The sequence below is a fragment of the Eutrigla gurnardus genome (genome assembly GCF_963514095.1).
Source record: "Eutrigla gurnardus genome assembly, chromosome: 17".
NCBI classification, from domain to species: domain Eukaryota; kingdom Metazoa; phylum Chordata; class Actinopteri; order Perciformes; family Triglidae; genus Eutrigla; species Eutrigla gurnardus.
In genome coordinates this window covers 8,540,986-8,560,789 of record NC_139928.1, presented here as the reverse complement: position 1 = coordinate 8,560,789, position 19,804 = coordinate 8,540,986, and the positions used below count along the sequence as shown (strand labels likewise).

General features: G+C 41.1%; 1 protein-coding gene across 1 annotated transcript in view; it reads right to left on the bottom strand.

Annotated features, from left to right (window-relative positions):
* csmd2 (CUB and Sushi multiple domains 2) overlaps positions 1–19,804 on the bottom strand; it is a 230,847-nt gene that overhangs the window by 108,875 nt on the left and 102,168 nt on the right. Inside the window, exons 6-12 of the mRNA XM_084032112.1 lie at positions 16,458–16,570; positions 14,015–14,092; positions 10,876–10,963; positions 9,613–9,737; positions 5,594–5,715; positions 3,207–3,310; positions 1,271–1,383 (exon numbers count right to left, since the gene is read on the bottom strand). Coding sequence (XP_083888238.1) covers positions 1,271–1,383; positions 3,207–3,310; positions 5,594–5,715; positions 9,613–9,737; positions 10,876–10,963; positions 14,015–14,092; positions 16,458–16,570 — 743 coding nt within the window. The remainder of the gene's footprint in view (positions 1–1,270; positions 1,384–3,206; positions 3,311–5,593; positions 5,716–9,612; positions 9,738–10,875; positions 10,964–14,014; positions 14,093–16,457; positions 16,571–19,804) is intronic.

Genomic DNA, 19,804 nt, shown 5'->3' with positions numbered 1-19,804 from the left:
AAATGTGAAAAAAGGACGAGTTAAGTTTACTGGTATAAAGGATAAACATATCTAAATGGGATTTATAAACCCACGGAAGCCATGTGAAGTAGCCTGTCTACAACATGTGGACCTCATTTTATGAGTATGCCAATATAGTATAAAGTGAAGCAAAAGTACGAGCATATCGTATCAGTGGGAACTCGCATTATTCAAGTACTAACAACCTTTTGTCAACAGAATGTTACACATTTACAACTTCCGAGCGTTAAAAGCTGTCAGGCTCTAAAAATCATACAGTGATTTTAAATTAAAAATGTTTAAAGACTGGGGCCACTTCAGAGTGCATGACTAAGGTGAGAGTGTTTGTACTGGTACGACTGTGTTTGCAATTACACTTGATGATTGGGCTCAAAACACAAGTAATTGAGAATGCAAATTAGATTTTGGGCGCTCCAAACTTGGAGGTGAAGTTGTTCAAAGTGTTTCTTCCCCTTCATTAAGTAGAACTCATTGTTTTAATTACACTTTGGTTCAGCATGCTGCTCCACTTTCTCGGTTATTTTTACTGATGATAAATAAGCATCTGTGGGCTTCCAAGAAGGAAACGGAAGACTAATCTTGAAGAACAACTCTGGCATCTCCAAACACACACACACAGACACACACACCCACACACAGTAGAACTTGACACATGCATCAGCTATCTGTAGAAGTCTGTGATGGCCATTTTAACCACAATAAGTGCCTTCATTGTCCTGCCTCATTAGCTCAAGGCATCAACCATGACAGAAATAATTAGTCTAAAAAGCAGAATATGTGCATATTTACAATGTAACCAGCAATTTGGGGTTTCATCCACAGATAGTCCTTGAGTACTACAGTATATGCTTCATTCAAGGGCTTTGCAGTTCAGCTGTAATTTGTAGATGCAGCATACCATGTGACAGGAGGAGCTCAAATGGCAGCAAGCTTCACGACTGTTTTGTTATGATGCTATTACGCTTCGGCACAAAAGCCTTAGATGAGACAGATGGAGCATCTCTGACCCCTATGTTCTTGAAACTAAACTCATGATGATGCACACAGGGAAGGACAATAATGTTCGAGTCAGCTGAAGCAAAATGTCTTCTGTCGGTGCCCATGTTGTCAGCTCTGAGCAATGAGTCACGGTGCCGAGGGGAAATGACCAAAAAAAGACACTACAGACTGTCAAAGAAACAGTTTCTTTTTTTTAAAATGCCGCCAGCAAGACGCTGACTGACAACCACAATGTTTTAGGTGCACGTACCTTCATAGGACACCTTGAATCCCAAGGAGCCACTGGTGTCGTCTGTTTTGAAGTTGATCCACATCTGGTGACTGGTGCTAACCACAAGGTCTGGAGTGGTGGTACCAGATAGGCTGCAAAGAAGGAGACCAACGAGCGAGTTTGAATATACTGTATATTTGTGCTGCGTGTAGTGTGACTGTAAGATGTGTCAATTCTGAAACCTGGATCAATTATTATAAGCAATGTTAGCGCAGAATTTGGTGTCAGTTTAATGGCCAGAGGCCCTGTTTCTACTGCATCATTAAAATGTTCATGCAAGCAGAAAAAAAACAACACCTTAAGTTATATAGTTAACTATCTGACTTCACTCATCAGATAAAAGTGCTTTAAAACGGTTGCAGGCAATTCCAGTCTGAGAAGCCTTTTTTAACCTAACCCTTTAATTCAACCCAGTTGGGGACACGAAAGTAGAAAATGAAGGCAAGATCAGCCAATGCCACTGAAATAATTTAATCCTATTTGAATAGTAATTCTCCCAACTCTAATTAGGAAGTGTATAGCTGTGGAGTAAGTGATTAAGGGTTCTAATTTTAGTGATGGCACACAGAGGATGGTGGGAGTAGTAACGGTCCCTGTTTTTTTCTTTTCTTTTCCTGAACTCTATGCATATGTGGGAGTAAAGATGCAATATACCAACAAAGCAGCACCCTAAATTAGCATCAGATTACGCCGATTTACCCTCAAATGTCCATTTGTTCAGACGATACTGTATGTTGTCTAATTGACAAACATTAATTATATCATTCTAATTCTTCTAACTATAGGTTTGCATGTATGACCAACGGTAATAGACCATTCAACCTATAAATAGAAAATACATAAATGTGGTCATTGTGTTATAATTGACTTGCAAGCTGATCACTGTCTTTGTTTGTGGCAAGGTAGTCTATCTGCTTGTGTCAATTATGTTCTTCCCACACAAGGACACATTATTTTCCCTGTGGGGAGAACATTTGTGGCAGAATCACCAAAATGTTCTCTTCCATTTTGAGACTGTCAGTGCACAGTGTCTTTCAGTTGAAAGGACAGGATGTGATTGGCTGTGACTCACTACCTATTAACAAACACATTGACGACTGTGCTGCAGTAAGGTTATTTGCCTCCAACCTTAAAAGTCAAAACCACTCATTCTAAAACATTGCCCTTGATTTAACTGTGTTTAGAGAGACAATATATTCTCTGTTACAAAATAATTTCTAGTTTGTGTGCAAGAGTGCATCTGATCTCAATAACATAACTACTTTCATATCATCAGGAGCCCATAAAGGACAACAGGAGACCTTAATTGAAAAGATGTGATCATTTTGTGTGTTGTGCAATATGTGTACAAATAAGGTGAAGAAGTTCTTCCCTTTTCAAAAAAAACCCTCCACAAATCTCCCACCTCCTCCCAGTTCCTAGCCAGGCGAGGCCATCTCGCATAAAAATTGATCTATAAAAACTTTATTAAGGTGGTAAATTTCTGCACAATTAATAACAACTCCCTGTGAATTGTTATGGAGCATCTGCCAGCGCAAAACTCCATTAGGAGCATGAACATGCAGTTTGCAATGCTGTACCGCACGGCTGTGATCTTTGCTTTTAACATGGAAAAGAGTGATGATTGACAATGTGGTGCAGCATCTATTTTTCATGCACTACTGCATCAGGTGGTGATGAAATTAAATAGAAACTGTACAACTGAGAGCAAAGGGCCAGAGGGTAAAGGGAAAAGAGATCGCTGCTACCCGATGCAGGGAGGAGGATGAGGAGAGGAAAGTGTGCCGATAAGAGGAAGGACACATGGAAAGGAAAGAGACGGAGAAAGACGTGGCAAAAAGTTGCGCAGAGTAGAAATTAGAGGACAGGAGGGAGAGTAAAGGCAAAAGAGATTGGGGTCAATAGAGTCACTCACACGTGGAAGACGGTCTTCTGGTCTCCCACCACCTCGCCGTCCCCCACCGTCAGCGTGTCGTAGCCTCGCTCCAGGTCAAAATCCTCAAATGTCAGCTTGATCACCTAAACAACAGCGGGGACATCGCCAAGGCAACTGTCAGCGGCAGATGCTTGAATGCTCCTGACTCCAGGTCAGAGCAGAGGAGAGGCCCTTTCCCATCTGTGACTTTCCATCCCTCTGCTCTTCCATCTATCGATTTCTTTCACAATTCCATTCCAGCTAGGGATGGGGTAATTAGGATGTTATTGTTGATCGCAAAACATTTAAGTTATAGTGATTGGAGCACGTTTCAGTGCCATTTCAAAGCATAGTTTGATGATTAGTGGGACAATATTGTGAATCGTAAGGATTGCTGCCCGGATAATCATGACATGTTTATATCTGTGCTGTGCATAACGTTTATCCTTTTATCAATCTGTTAATTCCCCTGTAAATACACACACACACCTTCATGGCTCTTCATTCTTCTAATTCCAATCACAACTCAGTTTGGTGATCATGGATTCTCTCCCCCTATTCAAATATTTGATTGCCTGCCAGATGGTCTGCATGACCCCTACTCACTTGCTCATCAAATCAGCAGGTTGCAGATGCCTTTGTGGCCTATTTAGCCAGACATACAATTTCCTTAAGCGCATCATGAGATTTGGCAAGGGAGTTGAGGCTATCCACAAGGTGAATATTTAATCAGAAAGGTGAAACACAAGTTTCAAAATATTTATGAATTGGATTTTATCAGTGAAGAAAAAGTGGCCCTCTTTATTTCATCTCATTTCTATGCTGCAGTTGGGAGCCTGGGAGAAGGTGGAACAACGTAAGAGAATCAATAAATGTGCCCAAGATGAAGGAAGCTGGGGGCAACTCTAATAAAGAGAGGCTGACAATTACGGTTTGATTATGATAGTGCAAAAGGTTGATAACGAAAGACAAAAAGCTGGGGAATGTGTGGGACTAAAAATAAGAAAAGAAAAAGCAAAACAAGGACTGTTTTGGTCCATTTTAAATTGGCTGCCGCTGATTTCCTCCAAATTCTTAATAATTTCAGAGGGCTGAGAAAGCCATGTCTAATGAAAAAGCTTATATAAATGCAAATTGCATTCTGTCCTATGTTAAACCCAGCGTCTAATGAAAATTGCCACGGTGGAGAGAAGAGATGGATGGTGTGTAGGCAAAACAGGTCAGATCACTAGATAAATAGAGTTGCACACCACAAACTCATGTCACGTCTGCAAGCCAACAGGTGAGGCAGCAGGCGAAGGAGGAATACGCCAAACATGGAGAAGTAAAGCACAGCAACTATATCTATATATATATATTGCTTTCCATCTCTGGACTGACACTTTGACATTTTGCTTGTTTCCAAACAGCAACCCCAGAGTCCCAGACACTGCCGCATAAACACTTAAAAGCTTGCTAACGGAAAACAGCTGCATTCAGTACCTTCAGGACTTTATGAAGAAGCAACACCTGTCAAAAATCCGCATTAGTCACGATGTTACAAGGCTGCATAGGTCTAGCAGGGCAGCGTCACATCCTCCCCAGCTCCCGTTGCAGTTCCGCCTCAGTCTCCTGCCTGACCTAATGTCTCCTCTGGCTGGGCCTATGCGGAACGGGCAGGAATATGAGCCCATTACGTCTCTAAACAGAAAGAACAGCCTCGCTCCATCATCATCTGGACCAGACAACAGAGCGAGAGACAGCCCAAAGTACCGCTGTCTGTTCCAGCAAGCTGCCTGCTGTCCGGGAATGCCCAGGAGAGTCTGGCCGTGCATGTATGCACGCGAGCAAAGGGTAAGTTCTGGTAGGCATGTGTTGTATCTGACTGTCCCTTCAGCCTCTCACCTCACATGGTGATTTGTAAAACCACTTTGTTTGAGTTCAGAGAAGGAGATTTGGCAGGAAAGCACCTGGGTGGCCTTGAACATAACTCCAAAGTCAATAGTCTGAACAGAGTGGCCATGACACTTTCATGATATCCTCCTGAGCATGCTCTCAAAACCTCTCCATCAGATTTTACTCTTTCCTCCTCTCCCTCAGGTGTTTCTGACAACTCTCTCTGTCTTCTGTCTGCTCAGCTCCATTGTTCTCCCCCACAACTTTTTTGTCTCAAATTTTTGTCATGTGGTGTACTCGAAAATGTCCTGTAGCAAATACCAACAACATGAATTGAAACACATGTGAGAGAAGAGCTTCCCTTTTGTAAACAGGAGCAAACACACCAGTCAACTGCTTTTCAGTCAGCTGGCAGCCAAACACCCCACTTAACACACTGCTGGAAACGGGCAGTTACGGTAGCAAAGCTGCATTTTCACTGTACTTTTCATCCCACATTTAAGGACTTCTACCTTAGATGGGTCTGCAGCTGTGATGAGCCAAGTGCAGTTAGCATTGTTGTCATACTGGACCGGGTAGTTTGGAGATGTGATGACACCATTGGGTCCTTTCAACTGGCCTCCACACATCGGTGCTGCAAGCGAAGACACAGAAAAAGGCAAATGTTTGGTCAGTCACAGTTTAAATGCACACCTGCTCATTTATTAAACCAGTCAAGACATCCAAACCTGCTCCTGGATTTCATGTTGATTGCCTCTCCTCTCACAACTCAATCTTTACCAAGCTACGAAGATAGTATCCCAAAGAGATTCCTAATGAGTAGAACTGTCAAATAAAAGTATGTAACGGCTCACATTTGAAAGCTGAAGCTGTTTGGCAAGTGCTTGGCAATGATAACGCGTCCTTTTTTTTTTCAAACCAGCATCAAATCATAAAAAGAGACATCCAAACAAAATCAACTGCTGCAGATCTTCTAAACATTTGACTTGAGACTGTAGTGAGCCACCATGGAAATTAGACTAATGAAAGAAACCCATAAATCACACAATATTACCATTACATCTACAAGACACTGGGGAGTAAAGATCAGGCTTATTTATTGTGAGAATAAAGCAAAGAATCAAATATCAGACGGTCGTTATGATCCTCTGCCTTTGTTAAAATGTTTCCACATAAATTTATGCAGCCATTAATATACAGTAGTTGGGCACATACGACAGCGTATTAGGGCCACTGTCGAACAAAAAAAAAAAAAAAAAACGGAGCCGAGAGAGGTGGGCAATATTCTGAGATTAAAAGTCACAAATTTGCTAGTTTTAAAGTGGCAAATTTGCGACTTTAAAACTAGCAAATTTGCGAGTTTTAAAGTGGCAAATTTGCTAGTTTATTACGATGCTAACAACCGGCATTTATGCTAGCTAACTTCCCATGAATGTAGCTTTTATCTTTCTAATTAATCCATCCCGTGTGTCAATGCTTTGCTAAGGTCCTTAGGGTGATGGCTCTTGATGGTTAGTGTTGGTTAATTCTATATGGGCCAAATTGTCATCTTACGGTATTGTGTGTTTGTTGATCGGGTGGTTTGGCTAAGAAAGCGGTCCTAGAGGAAGTAATCACGTAGCTTGACCCGGATGTTTGCCGTTGCTATGACAACAAGTGAAAGCTACTGCTAGCTTAGGCAAACAATTTGGCCCATATAAAATTAACCAACAATAACCATCAACAGCCATTACCTTAAGGGGCTTAGCAAAGCGTCACACGTTGTGATGAATTAATTAGAAAGATAAAAGCGACATTCGGAAGCAATTAGCAAATTTGCCACTTTAAAAATAGCAAATTTGCCACTTTAAAACTCGCAAATTTGCTATTTTTAAAGTGGCAAATTTGCTAACTTCCGATGCTAACAAACTGCATTTTTGCTAGCTAACTTCATTTCCGAATGTCGCTTTTATCTTCCTAATTAATTCATCCCAACGTGTGACGCTTTGCTAAGGCCCTTAAGGTAATGGCTGTTGATGGTTATTGTTGGTTAATTTTATATGGGCCAAATTGTCATCTTATTTGTGTTTATTGAGCAGGTAGTTTGCCTAAGCTAGCAGTAGCTTTCACTTGTTGTCATAGCAACGGCAAACATCCGGGTCAAGCTACGTGATTACTTCCTCTATGACCGCTAGCTTAGCCAAACCACCCGATCAACAAACACATACCGTAAGATGACAATTTGGCCCATATAAAATTAACCAACACTAACCATCAAGAGCCATCACCCTAAGGACCTTAGCAAAGCATTGACACACGGGATGGATTAATTAGAAAGATAAAAGCTACATTCATGGGAAGTTAGCTAGCATAAATGCCGGTTGTTAGCATCGTAATAAACTTGCAAATTTGCCACTTTAAAACTCGCAAATTTGCTAGTTTTAAAGTCGCAAATTTGCCACTTTAAAACTAGCAAATTTGTGACTTTTAATCTCAGAATATTGCCCCCCTCTCTCGGCTCCGTTTTTTTTTTTTTTTTTCCCGACAGTGGCCCTAATACGCCGTCGTAGGCACAAGTATGTTGAGAAGGAAATGCATATAACAAAACAGAAATAAAGTCTCACACTTGACATTCTGATTTAAAGGAGTGGGTGAGCAGTTAGCAAACCGAGCTTTAAAGGACACTGTGACTTTTTTATCGAGGCCCGGAGGTGTCTGCACGGCAGAACTGTTAAATACTCCTTCAAATTAGAGCAGACTTTCTAATGAGTACTTTAAGGGAAGTGAGTGTGTACGTGTGTACAGGGGATAACCTGAAAGTATTCGAAAGGGCCTGAACCAGCAACCCAAATTTTAATGAGTTATGTCAGAGAGAGGTCCTTCGGGTGATCAAGCCCCACTCAGTGGCCCCATGCTCCACCCCTCTCCCACCAAATCCCCCCTATTAAAATGGGAAAACGTTGGCGAAGTTAAAGGGAGAATAAAGTAATTAATTTGAGTTGTGCTGACAGTGAGGGTGACCTTAATGAAAATAATGCAGCAGAGAGGATGTCCACTGAAACCATCCACTCCCATTTGTCGGAGTGCAACAGGCCATCTAGCAATCAAAGTCCATGACACAAAAAGGAATTGCAGCTTGGTGGGATCAGACAGAAAGTATGAACGCAAATAGAAATATGAATGTCAGGAGAAGGAATTTGCAGCCAGGGATGACGTTTTTTGTCTAGTGCTAATGATAGTGCTGTACACTTTAATGATGACTAATGCTAATTTAGGATACAGAAATGAAATTATTCCTGGATGATGTTCAATCTTCATTGAAGCAGAAGAAAAGCGCAGAATCAAAGGTTAAATGAGGATGATGGAATGAGATATTCTTTAAGGGCAATGTCAGTGGCATTATTTTGTTAGTCTTGAATGTTTCTTAACGGAAAACTGTGAAACTGTGACCTGCATTCAAAAAGCTATGTTTTTCTCATAAAACCTTTTTCTTTCTTATTTTTTTTTTCAGAAGACAAAGGCCTTTATCAATTCCTTTGGTGTTACGAAAAAACAAAAATAATATTCTGAAATGCAGGTAACAGTATCTTAGATAAGACAAAGCACTATTACTCCCCCCACCCATATAATCCCTTTTAAAAAAGCATACCCCCCTCTCTTTAGAGCTGTAATTTAATTTTGGTGCAATTGGATCAGTCTAAGACAACAACAAAAGAAGAACAGGGGTACCTGGGGAAAGCTGGACTTTTGAGAATGCATTAACTGAAGTGGAGCAACGCGATGGCCTATAGGTGACATTAAACGGTATGCTTTAGGTGATTCATTAGACAAATCTGTCAGACATTAGGGTGATCAAAATCCATAATGGGGACACTGCTACAAAAAATGTCTGGCAAAGATCTGCTGCTTATGCTAAATTACGGATCCTGCCTCTGATTGGCTATTCCTCGTTGCCTTCTTAAGTAAAAAAAAAAAAATGTAAGTAAGGGCTGGTATGATGAACGTGTCTAATTATTTGGAATTTTTTGGGCACTATTTAGTTATTTTACCTTTAAACTCTGAGAGAACACTATACCACTGAGATAAATATGAATAAGTCCTGCTCCAATGAATACACTTTACAAGTCAGATACCCATCTATTAAACCAATTATTCCACACACAAAAAGTCAAAAATCAAATCAACTCATTAATTCAGTTCACTGAGGCAGAAAACTGAAACGGAGGGGCACATGAACATCAGGAATAGCATACAGGGAGTCTGACCGCTCTACCTGCCTGTCACAAAATGGTCAGAAGTGAGAAAGACATGACTGATGGGCAACACTATGCCAGCGTGGCTCAACAGCAGGAAGCAAAAGGATGCTGGCCAAAGGGTCAAAGTCATTGCAGTCACAATAAAGCAGTGAAACCTTTACACAGAAGGGCAGCACAATCACAAGCAACCATAGCAACATCAGGGAACGTGACGATGAAAATACAAACGGAGGTCACATTTAGACAACCACCATCACTCATGACTATTGATGGACAACCCACACGTCAATCCTTACCTCTGCATATGGGCCGATCATCACTCCAGCCTACATAGCTGTCCGTCACTCGGAGACAACTGATGCTCTTTGAGCCCTGCAGTTCGTAACCTTCGTCGCAGGAGAAATGCACTGTGGCTCCACGCCTGCAGATAGATGGCATACAGGGGAAACACATCAGCATCACAAAACATCCCTATGAAAAAAATCACTTTTTAGAAGTGGGAGCTCGGATGTGGTGAGACTACCAAGAAAATAATGTTCACTGCAAAAAATGTTTTATATTTCATTAGACTTCCCGGGTGTGATTTCCAAATGTGCTGCATTGTGGGAGACGGGTGTTAACCATTTGTCTGTGTTAGAATTCAACACTGATAGAGATAATAGCTCTCACAGGAATGAAACTCCATAATCGCACCAGTTATATGACCATCCCACGGAGGCAGCCTAGTGTGCAGTGGCTGAAATGCTAGGGTATTGTTTAAGTGTACACATTTCTCTATCAGGTTTGGTTGCAGTGGCTGACATTGGGTATTGTGGTTTATGCTAGAGCACATTTCAAGATGCAGTCCCTGATTTGATCATTCAATCTGTGGGAAAAAAGTTAAGATCATCAATGGTGAACTGGGAGATCTTTTGGATTTTGATTAGAACATAATTTCAAATATCATCATGTCAAATATTGTGGCATTTCTGACATTAATTGTCTAATCTGAAGGCTGTCCCATTATAGTCAATTTAAAAACTAACAAAAACAAAACCAAATCACTACTGCTTCCCAGAGTAATTGGAAGTGGAACTAATTAAAACTCTGAAATTAAACACATTAAATGACTGAACTGACAAAGAAATACTACATTAAATGAAGAACAAAATCTCAACAGCAAACTAAAACAGAGCACGCTCAGACCCAATCAGGCCTTACATGTGAAACCTCGTGTTGAAATTACTTATTTGAAGAATTGTGACAAAATTCCCAAATTAATTAGGCTAATGTATGCAATATAGAGTAAGCAGAGACATTTGAGAAATGAATTTCACAAGCCATATATGTTTATACTGCAAAGATCAAGCCAATATAGCTTCAAGCTAATATTCCCAAAAAGGGTCAACATCTCCAAGGAAAGCAGTTTCTTATATCCTGAAAATCATCTTTTCTTATCAAAACGTATTATCATTCTCATTGTGTGCGTCAGACTCTTCTTGTTCAGGAATCTTTCATCCATTCAGTTACAGTTTCCACTAAATGTATTGCTCCTGAAATCATTAATGTCTTGCTTTTACCTGAAGTCTGTGCCTTTTCTCTTTCCTCGATCGGGGATCCCCGGGTCTGGACACATGTTGTGTCCCTGCGCTACACCCATCTGAGACACTAATGGGACAAGGCAGACAGAAAAAGAAAATACAGATTGAACAAAAGAAAGTCTCAACAATTGTTATATCTGAAAATAATGTTCCATGTTGTTGCATTAAAGAAGATTTCTATACATATAGATAATACTTGAAGTAACCCTGGTGTAATACACTTAGCAGGCCAGTGTGGAATTTTTTTTTTACATTTTTTGTAAAATTCTATTTGACACCAAATATGTTGCCCATATTGCTCAAGCCTGGCTTTGTGTCTTAGAAAAAGTCTTTACAAGCATACAATGTCAATATGAAGATAAAAAGGCTCTTTGATATGACTTTATTTATTGTTTACTTTCTGCCCTCTGGTGGCCAATAGTCACTTCATCAAATGTAAGGATAAAAAGCTTGATGAGCGGACGTAGCCTTTCCTAATCGAGTGCCCGATATTTACCCATTCAGCATACACTTTCCTGGTTCTGCTCGGTTTAATCACGTCACTAGCTGCAAAACAGTGGAAGGTAAAAGTGCCAGAAGGGGTCAAGCAAACTTGGCCAACCTGGAGAGCCCATCTGACTGACTGGGATGGGTCAAAAGTCTGCAGGGCCAAAGCAATGTGACACCTGCTCATTGGCCAGGGTCCCAGTGTGAGGCAAGACAGCAATGAATTTAAAACAAGGCTCGCTGATGTCAGGGGAGGCGATGAAAACATTGGCAGTAAAAAGGGATGATGGACTTACTGGTGGTTCATGTTGACTAACTCAGGAATATGTGACTATGAATGTCCGGCTTACTCACATCTTCATAGGAGATACTGCATTTCCGTGAGACACACATCGCTATCGCTTTAACTTACACTTGATGTGAACATCTTTAGATTAGATTACAAAGGAGTCGATGCAAAATCAGTATTTAGGTATAGCAGCAAATGTGGTGACGGATATCCTGTGTAACAAGTATTGTCGTTTGAAAACACTGCTTCAGATATGTAGACTAGTGTTGTCACGATACCAACATATTGGTACCGGTACCAACATGTATTTCGGTACTTTTCGGTACTTTGATACTTTTTCAAATAAAAAGTGAACGCAAAAAATGTCATGACTGACTTTATTTTTATAGAAAATCTTAGAACAATAACATATTAATCAGCAAATAAAATAAAATACCACAAAGACAAGCTTTTCTAATGCACACAATTTTAAAAATGTTAAAATATAAATACAATAATATAATATAAAATATAATAATATAAATAAACCAGCTCTTTTTTTTTTTTTCTTCCAGAGCTACTTTTGTTAAGAGTGATGGGGGGTGGCGCTTGCTTTTAGCACTGAATGTGACTTTTCTTCCTGAGTAAATGACCTGTCGTTCCCTGAGCTCAGTGTGCAGGTCTGGGTGCTGGTCCTTTAAGTGTTTGGCTAAGTCGGAGGTGTTTCCGCCGATAGCCATGCATGTTTTTAAACACCGTTTACACAGTGGCGCATCTGCGTTAACTGCCTCGCTTTGCGCATTTGTTTTAAGCTCAAGTACGGCCATATCGCACTTTGCGGCGCTGGTTTGTCCGCAAGTTGCAGCGTGGTGACGGGTGCAGCAGCCATTCTCCTCTCCGTGCTTCTCTCTCTCTCTCTCTCTCTCTCTCTCTCTCTCTCTCTCTCCAAGCTTTCCTCTTGCTCCGTTTGTTGCTCCAGTACACGCTGCTCGCTAACTAGCTAGCTGTTTCGTCCGGCTTGCTTGTTTTTTCCTTTTTATCTCCCCAAGCTGCGGCTCGCTCCTCGTCCTCTCAGCTGTAGTTACAACGCGGTGACGTCACGTGGCGAGTTCGCCGCGCTGTTGCGGGCGCTGCCGGCGGCGCTGCAAGTAATGCCGTTTTAAATGCCTCAGTACCCCGGTACCAAATTAGTACCGGTATACCGTGCAACCCTAATGTAGACCAAATACCAATAGAACTTGTATGCATGTTAGAGGTTGAAACTACAGACTAATCAAGATTGGCATAGTTTTTTAAAAAGGGGAGAAGAAATGCTAAGGCTTTTCCAGCTGCAAAACATAATACTGGAGAAAGGGAATTTTAAAGTGGAAGCATTAAAAAGCATTAAAGCAATGCAAATGAAGGAGAAATGAAAAGTGTATTTTTTCTGAGAGACATGCGGATTAAAAGCAAAAGATGGAGTCGGAGGTAGAAGTGGATAAAACGCATTGTAAATGGCCTTGAGGCAGGATTACCATTAATGCATCTCTTCTTTGTCCTACGTGTTCTTAAAACCCTCTGACATCTCTCTGTGCCAGGTGATTTGTGGCTGTCAAGTTGTTAATGTTATAGATGGTGAATTAAAGCTGCAGGGGCTCATGAACAGTGAGGGTGAGATGGATCAAGAGCAAGGCTGCCATGGTGAAAAGAGCTTCCAATGCAATTACTGTTGTCAATTTGCTACTACAGCTTTATATCTCTAGTGCAAACTGTGCTTTCTTTAGTGTCTGTATCACCCCGTTATCTTGTAGGGAGGAAAAAACTACTTTTAAATGACTTTGAACAAAAGTTGAGATTGGTGGAAAGACTGGCATATTGCAGCGAGTTGACGAAACAACTGTCGTTCCATTTTTGAGATTGATGCACCTCACAGGTATATCCACTGTGTGAGGGTTTGCTTTTTCTTGTCAGGAGTACAGTTCCTACTGCAGCTATACCTGCTCCCCATCCTCGAGCAAAGTAGTTAAGCCCTTAACAGCACTGCAGACCCACAGCATGAAAGCCACTGGTGACAGCCTGCAGTGCGGTGAGAAGAAAGTGGACATCTGATGCCCTTGCCAGGGTTTACCCCCAAGATGGATGAACACGAAAATGCTTTGTTAACAATAACACGATGCTCAATTCGGTGCACTTTCCATTTTTGCCAAACTGTGACAGTTTGATCTCAGCCCACACTTGGTATATTGAAGTCTTCATTAAAGTAATCCTCTAGAGGATATTTTTTCCCTTGATAACTCAGGGACGTTGCACTAAGTAAGTGAAACTATTCATTTCAGACCAGCTTATTTTCGCGAAAGCACATTTGACAGTTGAGGTTGAACTTACACACTGATATCTTGTGGTGGTTGTCTTTGCTAGGCAACATCTTCACACCGCGAGACTTAAGTTCAGTCATCTTCTTGACTGCGGAGGAAAACAGAGCAGAGGGACATATAAGACAGCAGGGAGTGCAATAACGACGCCCACACATTTCAGCAGGGCCTAAAGGTGTGCAGCAGATACAGTACATATGTTCCATACACCATTGCCCACACCCACTCCAGGTTGTTCACAGCAGTTTTTTACAAAGCAATTAAGCAAAACTTTTTATGACAGTCAAACACAACTTTTGGATTTAAAAAAATCAGGCTTACATTATTTAGTACCATGACAATTGCAGAGGGAATAAAAAACAAAGCCATCACAGAAAGTACGCTCTAAATGTATACTTACTCACCCATTCCAAAAACACCATTAGCTTTGTCTGTGCACCCTTCACACTCATCACACTTAATGTCTTTGATGGCTCCCGACAATATAACTTTACTTATGTTTTGTTTTTTTATCCATTGCTTAGTTTCAGCTACATTGCAATATAAATCTATTCTGGGTCATGAGTCAAAAAGTTGGTTGATTGTGCATCTGGAAGAAAAATACAAAATACGCAATACTAAAGCTCTTTTCAGATTTGTTGCCCTGACCAGAAACAGCAGGAACACGTATTGTCATGTTTTTCATGAGGGATTATGGGAAGGGGTTGTTTCCTGTGCCATACACAATGAAGGACGCTGAAGAATAAAATAAAAAGCCAACAGTCATTTCATTACTCGACATACCACTGATGTTGAATCATGGGGCATGATGGGAATGTCTGGTAGGAGGTAGGGGGGATGGAAGAGTGTTTAATCTAATTAAAGTATTAGCCTCCCATTTCTCTGTGATCTTCTAAACATATTTATCTAACATTAAACCGGTAAACCCAAAAGCCCCCCTCTTATTTTCTCCCCTTCATTCTTATATCTCCCTCTGTTAATTATTGTCCCGTCGTCTCTGGGCATCAGCGATGGCTGGAGGTGAGGTCCTTAGAGATCACCTTTTTGCGGATAAACTAATCATTTTTAACCAGCTCATCCCTTCTCAAACGTGATCCCTCAATCGGAAATGGATGGATGGCAGAGACCGGATTGTGTGTGTGTGTGTGTGTGTGTGTGTGTGTGTGTGTGTGTGTGTGTGTGTGTGCGCCAAAATACAGAAAATGACTTTTACTTTAAATTTAACGCTAACATATTTTTGCTCATGTTGTCTTGACAGTGGTGCAGAATAAAAGGCATTTGGGTGTAACTAAGGTCACTCACACTTCATTCTCTTAGAGGCAACAATGTGCTCAGGAAATTCCCCAGAAACGTATCTTTAGATTGAGAGATATATGTTGGACACTCCATGAGGAAAGCTCAGAGGAGACTTCCTCCTCTTTGGAGTACTATACATTTCATTTCAGTCAGTTAGTGACTCGATTGATGTTATTTTGGAGCACAAGAAAAAAGTTCAGTGGGTTACCAGAAAGTAGGGCTGTAATGATACACGTATCGAAGCTGAAATCGCGACACTCAGATCCAGGAACCTGTCTCGCGCCACGAGAAGGCAGAATTGCGACACAACTTCCGGTCCAGATCAGCACTATGAGCTGTAAGTAACACCACATTAACACCGCAGCGGTCGTTCGCTAATTCTCCGCCGTTGTTCGTTCACACGAAGCGAAGCACCGCTGGAGTAAAGACAAACCGCTGTGTAATTCACAGAAAGCAGCGCAAAGAGACGTCCCGGTACACGTCATGATGATGACGTGTGTGCGTTTTCAAGGGGTTTCCCTGGAGTCTCCCTGTCACTCAAAACCCGACGGAGGCTAAAGTTCACTGAAGTCTCGGTCCGGAGGGCTGACCGTCGCAGAGATTTTTTTTCATCATAAACACTCGGTGAGTTAAAGTTTTTTTTGCCAGTGACAGACGCTGTTTATCGGGCAGAAATGTGAGAAGGAGTCGGTAGGACGGGCGGGAGGAAGGACGCTTCTCCACGTACAGCTGCAGTATTTGTTTCCCCGTTGCCAAAGACAGTTACAGTTACTACGTTACCTTAGTTTGGTTCTGCAACGTTGCTTTGTGGGACATTTCTCTGTAGTAAGTTGAGTGGGGGACCTGTGCAGTTAACAGACCATCAGATAGACACGCCCTCTACGCCAAATCTGCATCTTACATAAATCAAATGTTTAATTTCAAAAAATAAATAATATCGAAATTTGTATCGAACCGTGGGTCAAAAATCGTGATACAAACCGAATCGTGAGTTTGGTGTATCGTTACAGCCCTACCAGAAAGGTTTATCCTTTGGGGGAATTTGAATATCTAACTATCACGAGAATCCAGCAATTAGTCGATGATCCCTCAGTACAAAGTTGAACCTGGCACACATTATTAATGATCATGCTTTTACACTATCAAAATCTTTATCTCACCTTGGTACTGGGCGCTGAAACCCCTCAACTTGTGGTTGCCGTCAGAGGTAAAGTGTAGTCGAAGCCAATTCTTGCTGCTAATGATGGGTGAGGGAAGGTTGGGGCCAGTGAACCTGTAGACAGAGAGAGAAGAGTGACTAAGATGATTAGCATGTTAGCACAAGTGTTTTAACAAGCAAAAAAGAGCACAACGTGGAGAAATATTTAACATATCATGTATTTTGCTAATGTATTTAGGGTTAAAGGTTAGGTATGCACCAGTAAGCACATACTTGCTTAGTATATCTGGAAAATGGCAAATAAATATATTCTGTTTCAGTGGTTGACTCATCAACCTTAAACACATCACTTTATTTATGAATTTAATTTGTATGTTTAGTCTGTCAAGGCATAGCCCTCATGGACACCATAACCAAGAAGTAAGCCATGTCACTGTGCTATGTATGAGTAACTGTAATAGATGTATACATAATTTCTTCCTAACGTAATTCCAATATCATCTTTACAATCTATCAACTTCAATTGCAAGAAATGACCATGCTTGCTTGTGCTTCTGTTTTGTGCCATAAAGCAATTATGTAATCCATCAAATTCCCAATAAAGTCAAGCCCAATGGCAGACTATGCATTATGGAGGCTGGAAGAAACTGCCAGTCTTCACGGTAATTGTTTTGTTTGTTTATGGTGATTTAACTAATGTTTCACAGTTAATGTTGCCTTGACTTAGAGATGTTACACCTTTTGAGATCTATTAAAGGGAGTGCATGGTACTAAAAAGGGAACCGTTATATTAACGACTCTTAACCCAAACTGTGGCCCAATAAAAAATGGGACCAGGAAAGCCCGCCGGTTGCATTTGCAGAGAAAGGACACTCCTTTTAATGCTTTGAAAAAGCAACATTGTATAATATTTCACAAACACTTAGTGCCTCCTGATCAGTATGCTAACGAGGGCGTTTTGCTTACCAGGCACTTCTTCAGGTGTTAAAACCAAAGTCATTTGGGAACAAATCATGTTTTATCTGGAGACTCACTAAGCCATTTACACACATACAGTCCCTCGGAACACATTCCCGCATATACAATAATTCCAATTGCCAATCTATGAATTACATTTCCCCAACTGTGTCCACCTCATCTCTCCAACCTACATTATCTGCTTCACTCTATAGTGTAGATACACACTGAGTTCCACCTTAGCCCAGCTGTCATTTAATACCACTGGGAAGGGAAATTGACAGGGGAAAAAAGTAAAAGCAAAGTGAAAATGTGATTAAATAATGCAGAGAATGAGACTGGAAAATAGGTATGAGACATATGTCAAAGGCTAATCATTTTGTGCAGTGATGCTTCCGATAAAAAAGGAATAAAGCTGCTTCAAACATACAGCTACAACCGGAGGCTATTATCAGGAGATACTTAGTCTAGAGGTATTTGGTGGATATACGTGACTGACACCAATATAGAGCTACCTTAGGATCACTTATAACCTTCTGGGCTTCTAGATGTGGACAAAAGTTGCTTTTATTTTGAAGAAAACAGCACTATTCATTTATAAAGTAAACTCTTGCTGCAGTAGGGCCTCGGCTTCATTGTCCAATAGCTCAGCCTCTTAGTTAAGCTGAAGACAAGAGTTTTGGGCAGCAGGCCAGACAAATCCCAAAGGAGAAATGAGACGACGATTCAATGAAGAAAGAGACGACATGTCCAAATGTCAGTGATTTGGCTTTTTCAGCCCCACTGCACGCAGACAGCAGGAAGATGGAGCAAAGTGCAGAAAAGAGAGCAAGCCACTGATTGAACTTAAGTGTTTCTAGTGTCTCCCATGGCTGCTCTCAGCACATAGCAGGTGTGGCAGCAATCCCCTTACTTGTAAGTCAGTCATGCCAATGACCTCAACCTTTGGTTAAGAGGTTTCCAATGAAGCAAGCTTCACAGTTTGCGTCACAAAAGGTTATGGTCGCGATCAGGAGCATGGTGGGTGTTGATCATTTGTCCTAACCAAGCTCCTTTTTAATTTTCTACATCAGAGGACTTCTTACATCAAGTTTGTCCAACATTTCGGTTGTATGTATGTTTGCCAAAAACTCAGTTGCTCAAGCAAAATGATCAAATTATGAGTTTGTTAACCACTCCGCTCATCCTCTATTCAGTGGCTTTCAAACTGGGGGGGGCGCGGCGAGTAGGGCCCTATGACTTCCGTGGTGTGAAAAACGCAGCCAGAACCACGGAATTTGACAATGAAAATTGAATCAACTGCCCCACACACACACACACAAACACACACACCTGCCGAAGACGTTTATCATTTTCTCTGAGTTTTGTCAACACAAGACTGAGTCGACTGCAAGAATGCATGTGATGAGCAACTAGAAGCAGAATCTCACATCAGAAATGAATTTGGTTTGTCTACAAAGGGAGGGCCCTGCAGAAACAGTTTGGGAACCACTGCTCGATATGCTCCACACACATACCACATTCACTTCACTGCTTCTAACAATTCAAAAACAGCCCACAGTCCATGCACAAAGGAGAGTCAAACTCTACACTGGACTTTTAAAGCAATACAATTAAAAGTTTCATGAAATCGCTTCCTTCACTAACATTCCACAACTACACCTCATTTAAGAGATTGGCCCTTTATCTAAAGCATAATAGATGGGACAACAGAGTACCCCATAAAACAAAAATAAAACACTTAAATGTCCCACAACAATTCAATCATACACACTGTTTAAATTGTCAATCTCTCTTCTTTTTTACAATATATGGGCATAATTAAGTTACTTTTCTGATCAGATAAATATTTGTTCCTTCACTCGAGTGTGGCCGAGAGGCTGCGTAGAGTGATAAAAATGAGGCGGAAATGTGAAGCCATGTTATACGACACTGGCCTTGATTTACAACGGCAAGTGCAAAACTGATAAAGTGAGTCGGCGTGCCTCGGGAGACGTTTTATCACATAAAGATGAAGCATTGAGGGGGGGTCGTGTAATGTCTGGCACATGTGCATTTGGAGTGGTGCTACTAGAAGGGAGAGTGCCAGGATCATCTCTGGCTCTAAGTACATAGCTGGGTCATAAGACAGCTCAAAATCTCGGGTACTAAATCTGACACCAATGAATTACAGTATATGATCCTCACAGCCCGCATGCACATACAAAGGCCTCCAAAGACCAGTGCCAAGATTTTAATGCAAACAGCCCTGTTAGAGTTTCTCCACTTTTCACCACGGGGACAAATAAAAATGTCTCTTTGAATTAAAGGGCAATTTGAGCTGGAATCAACTTTAATTAACACGCAACAAGCAAGCTAAAAACTGACTAAAGGTTGTGATAAACTGCACCA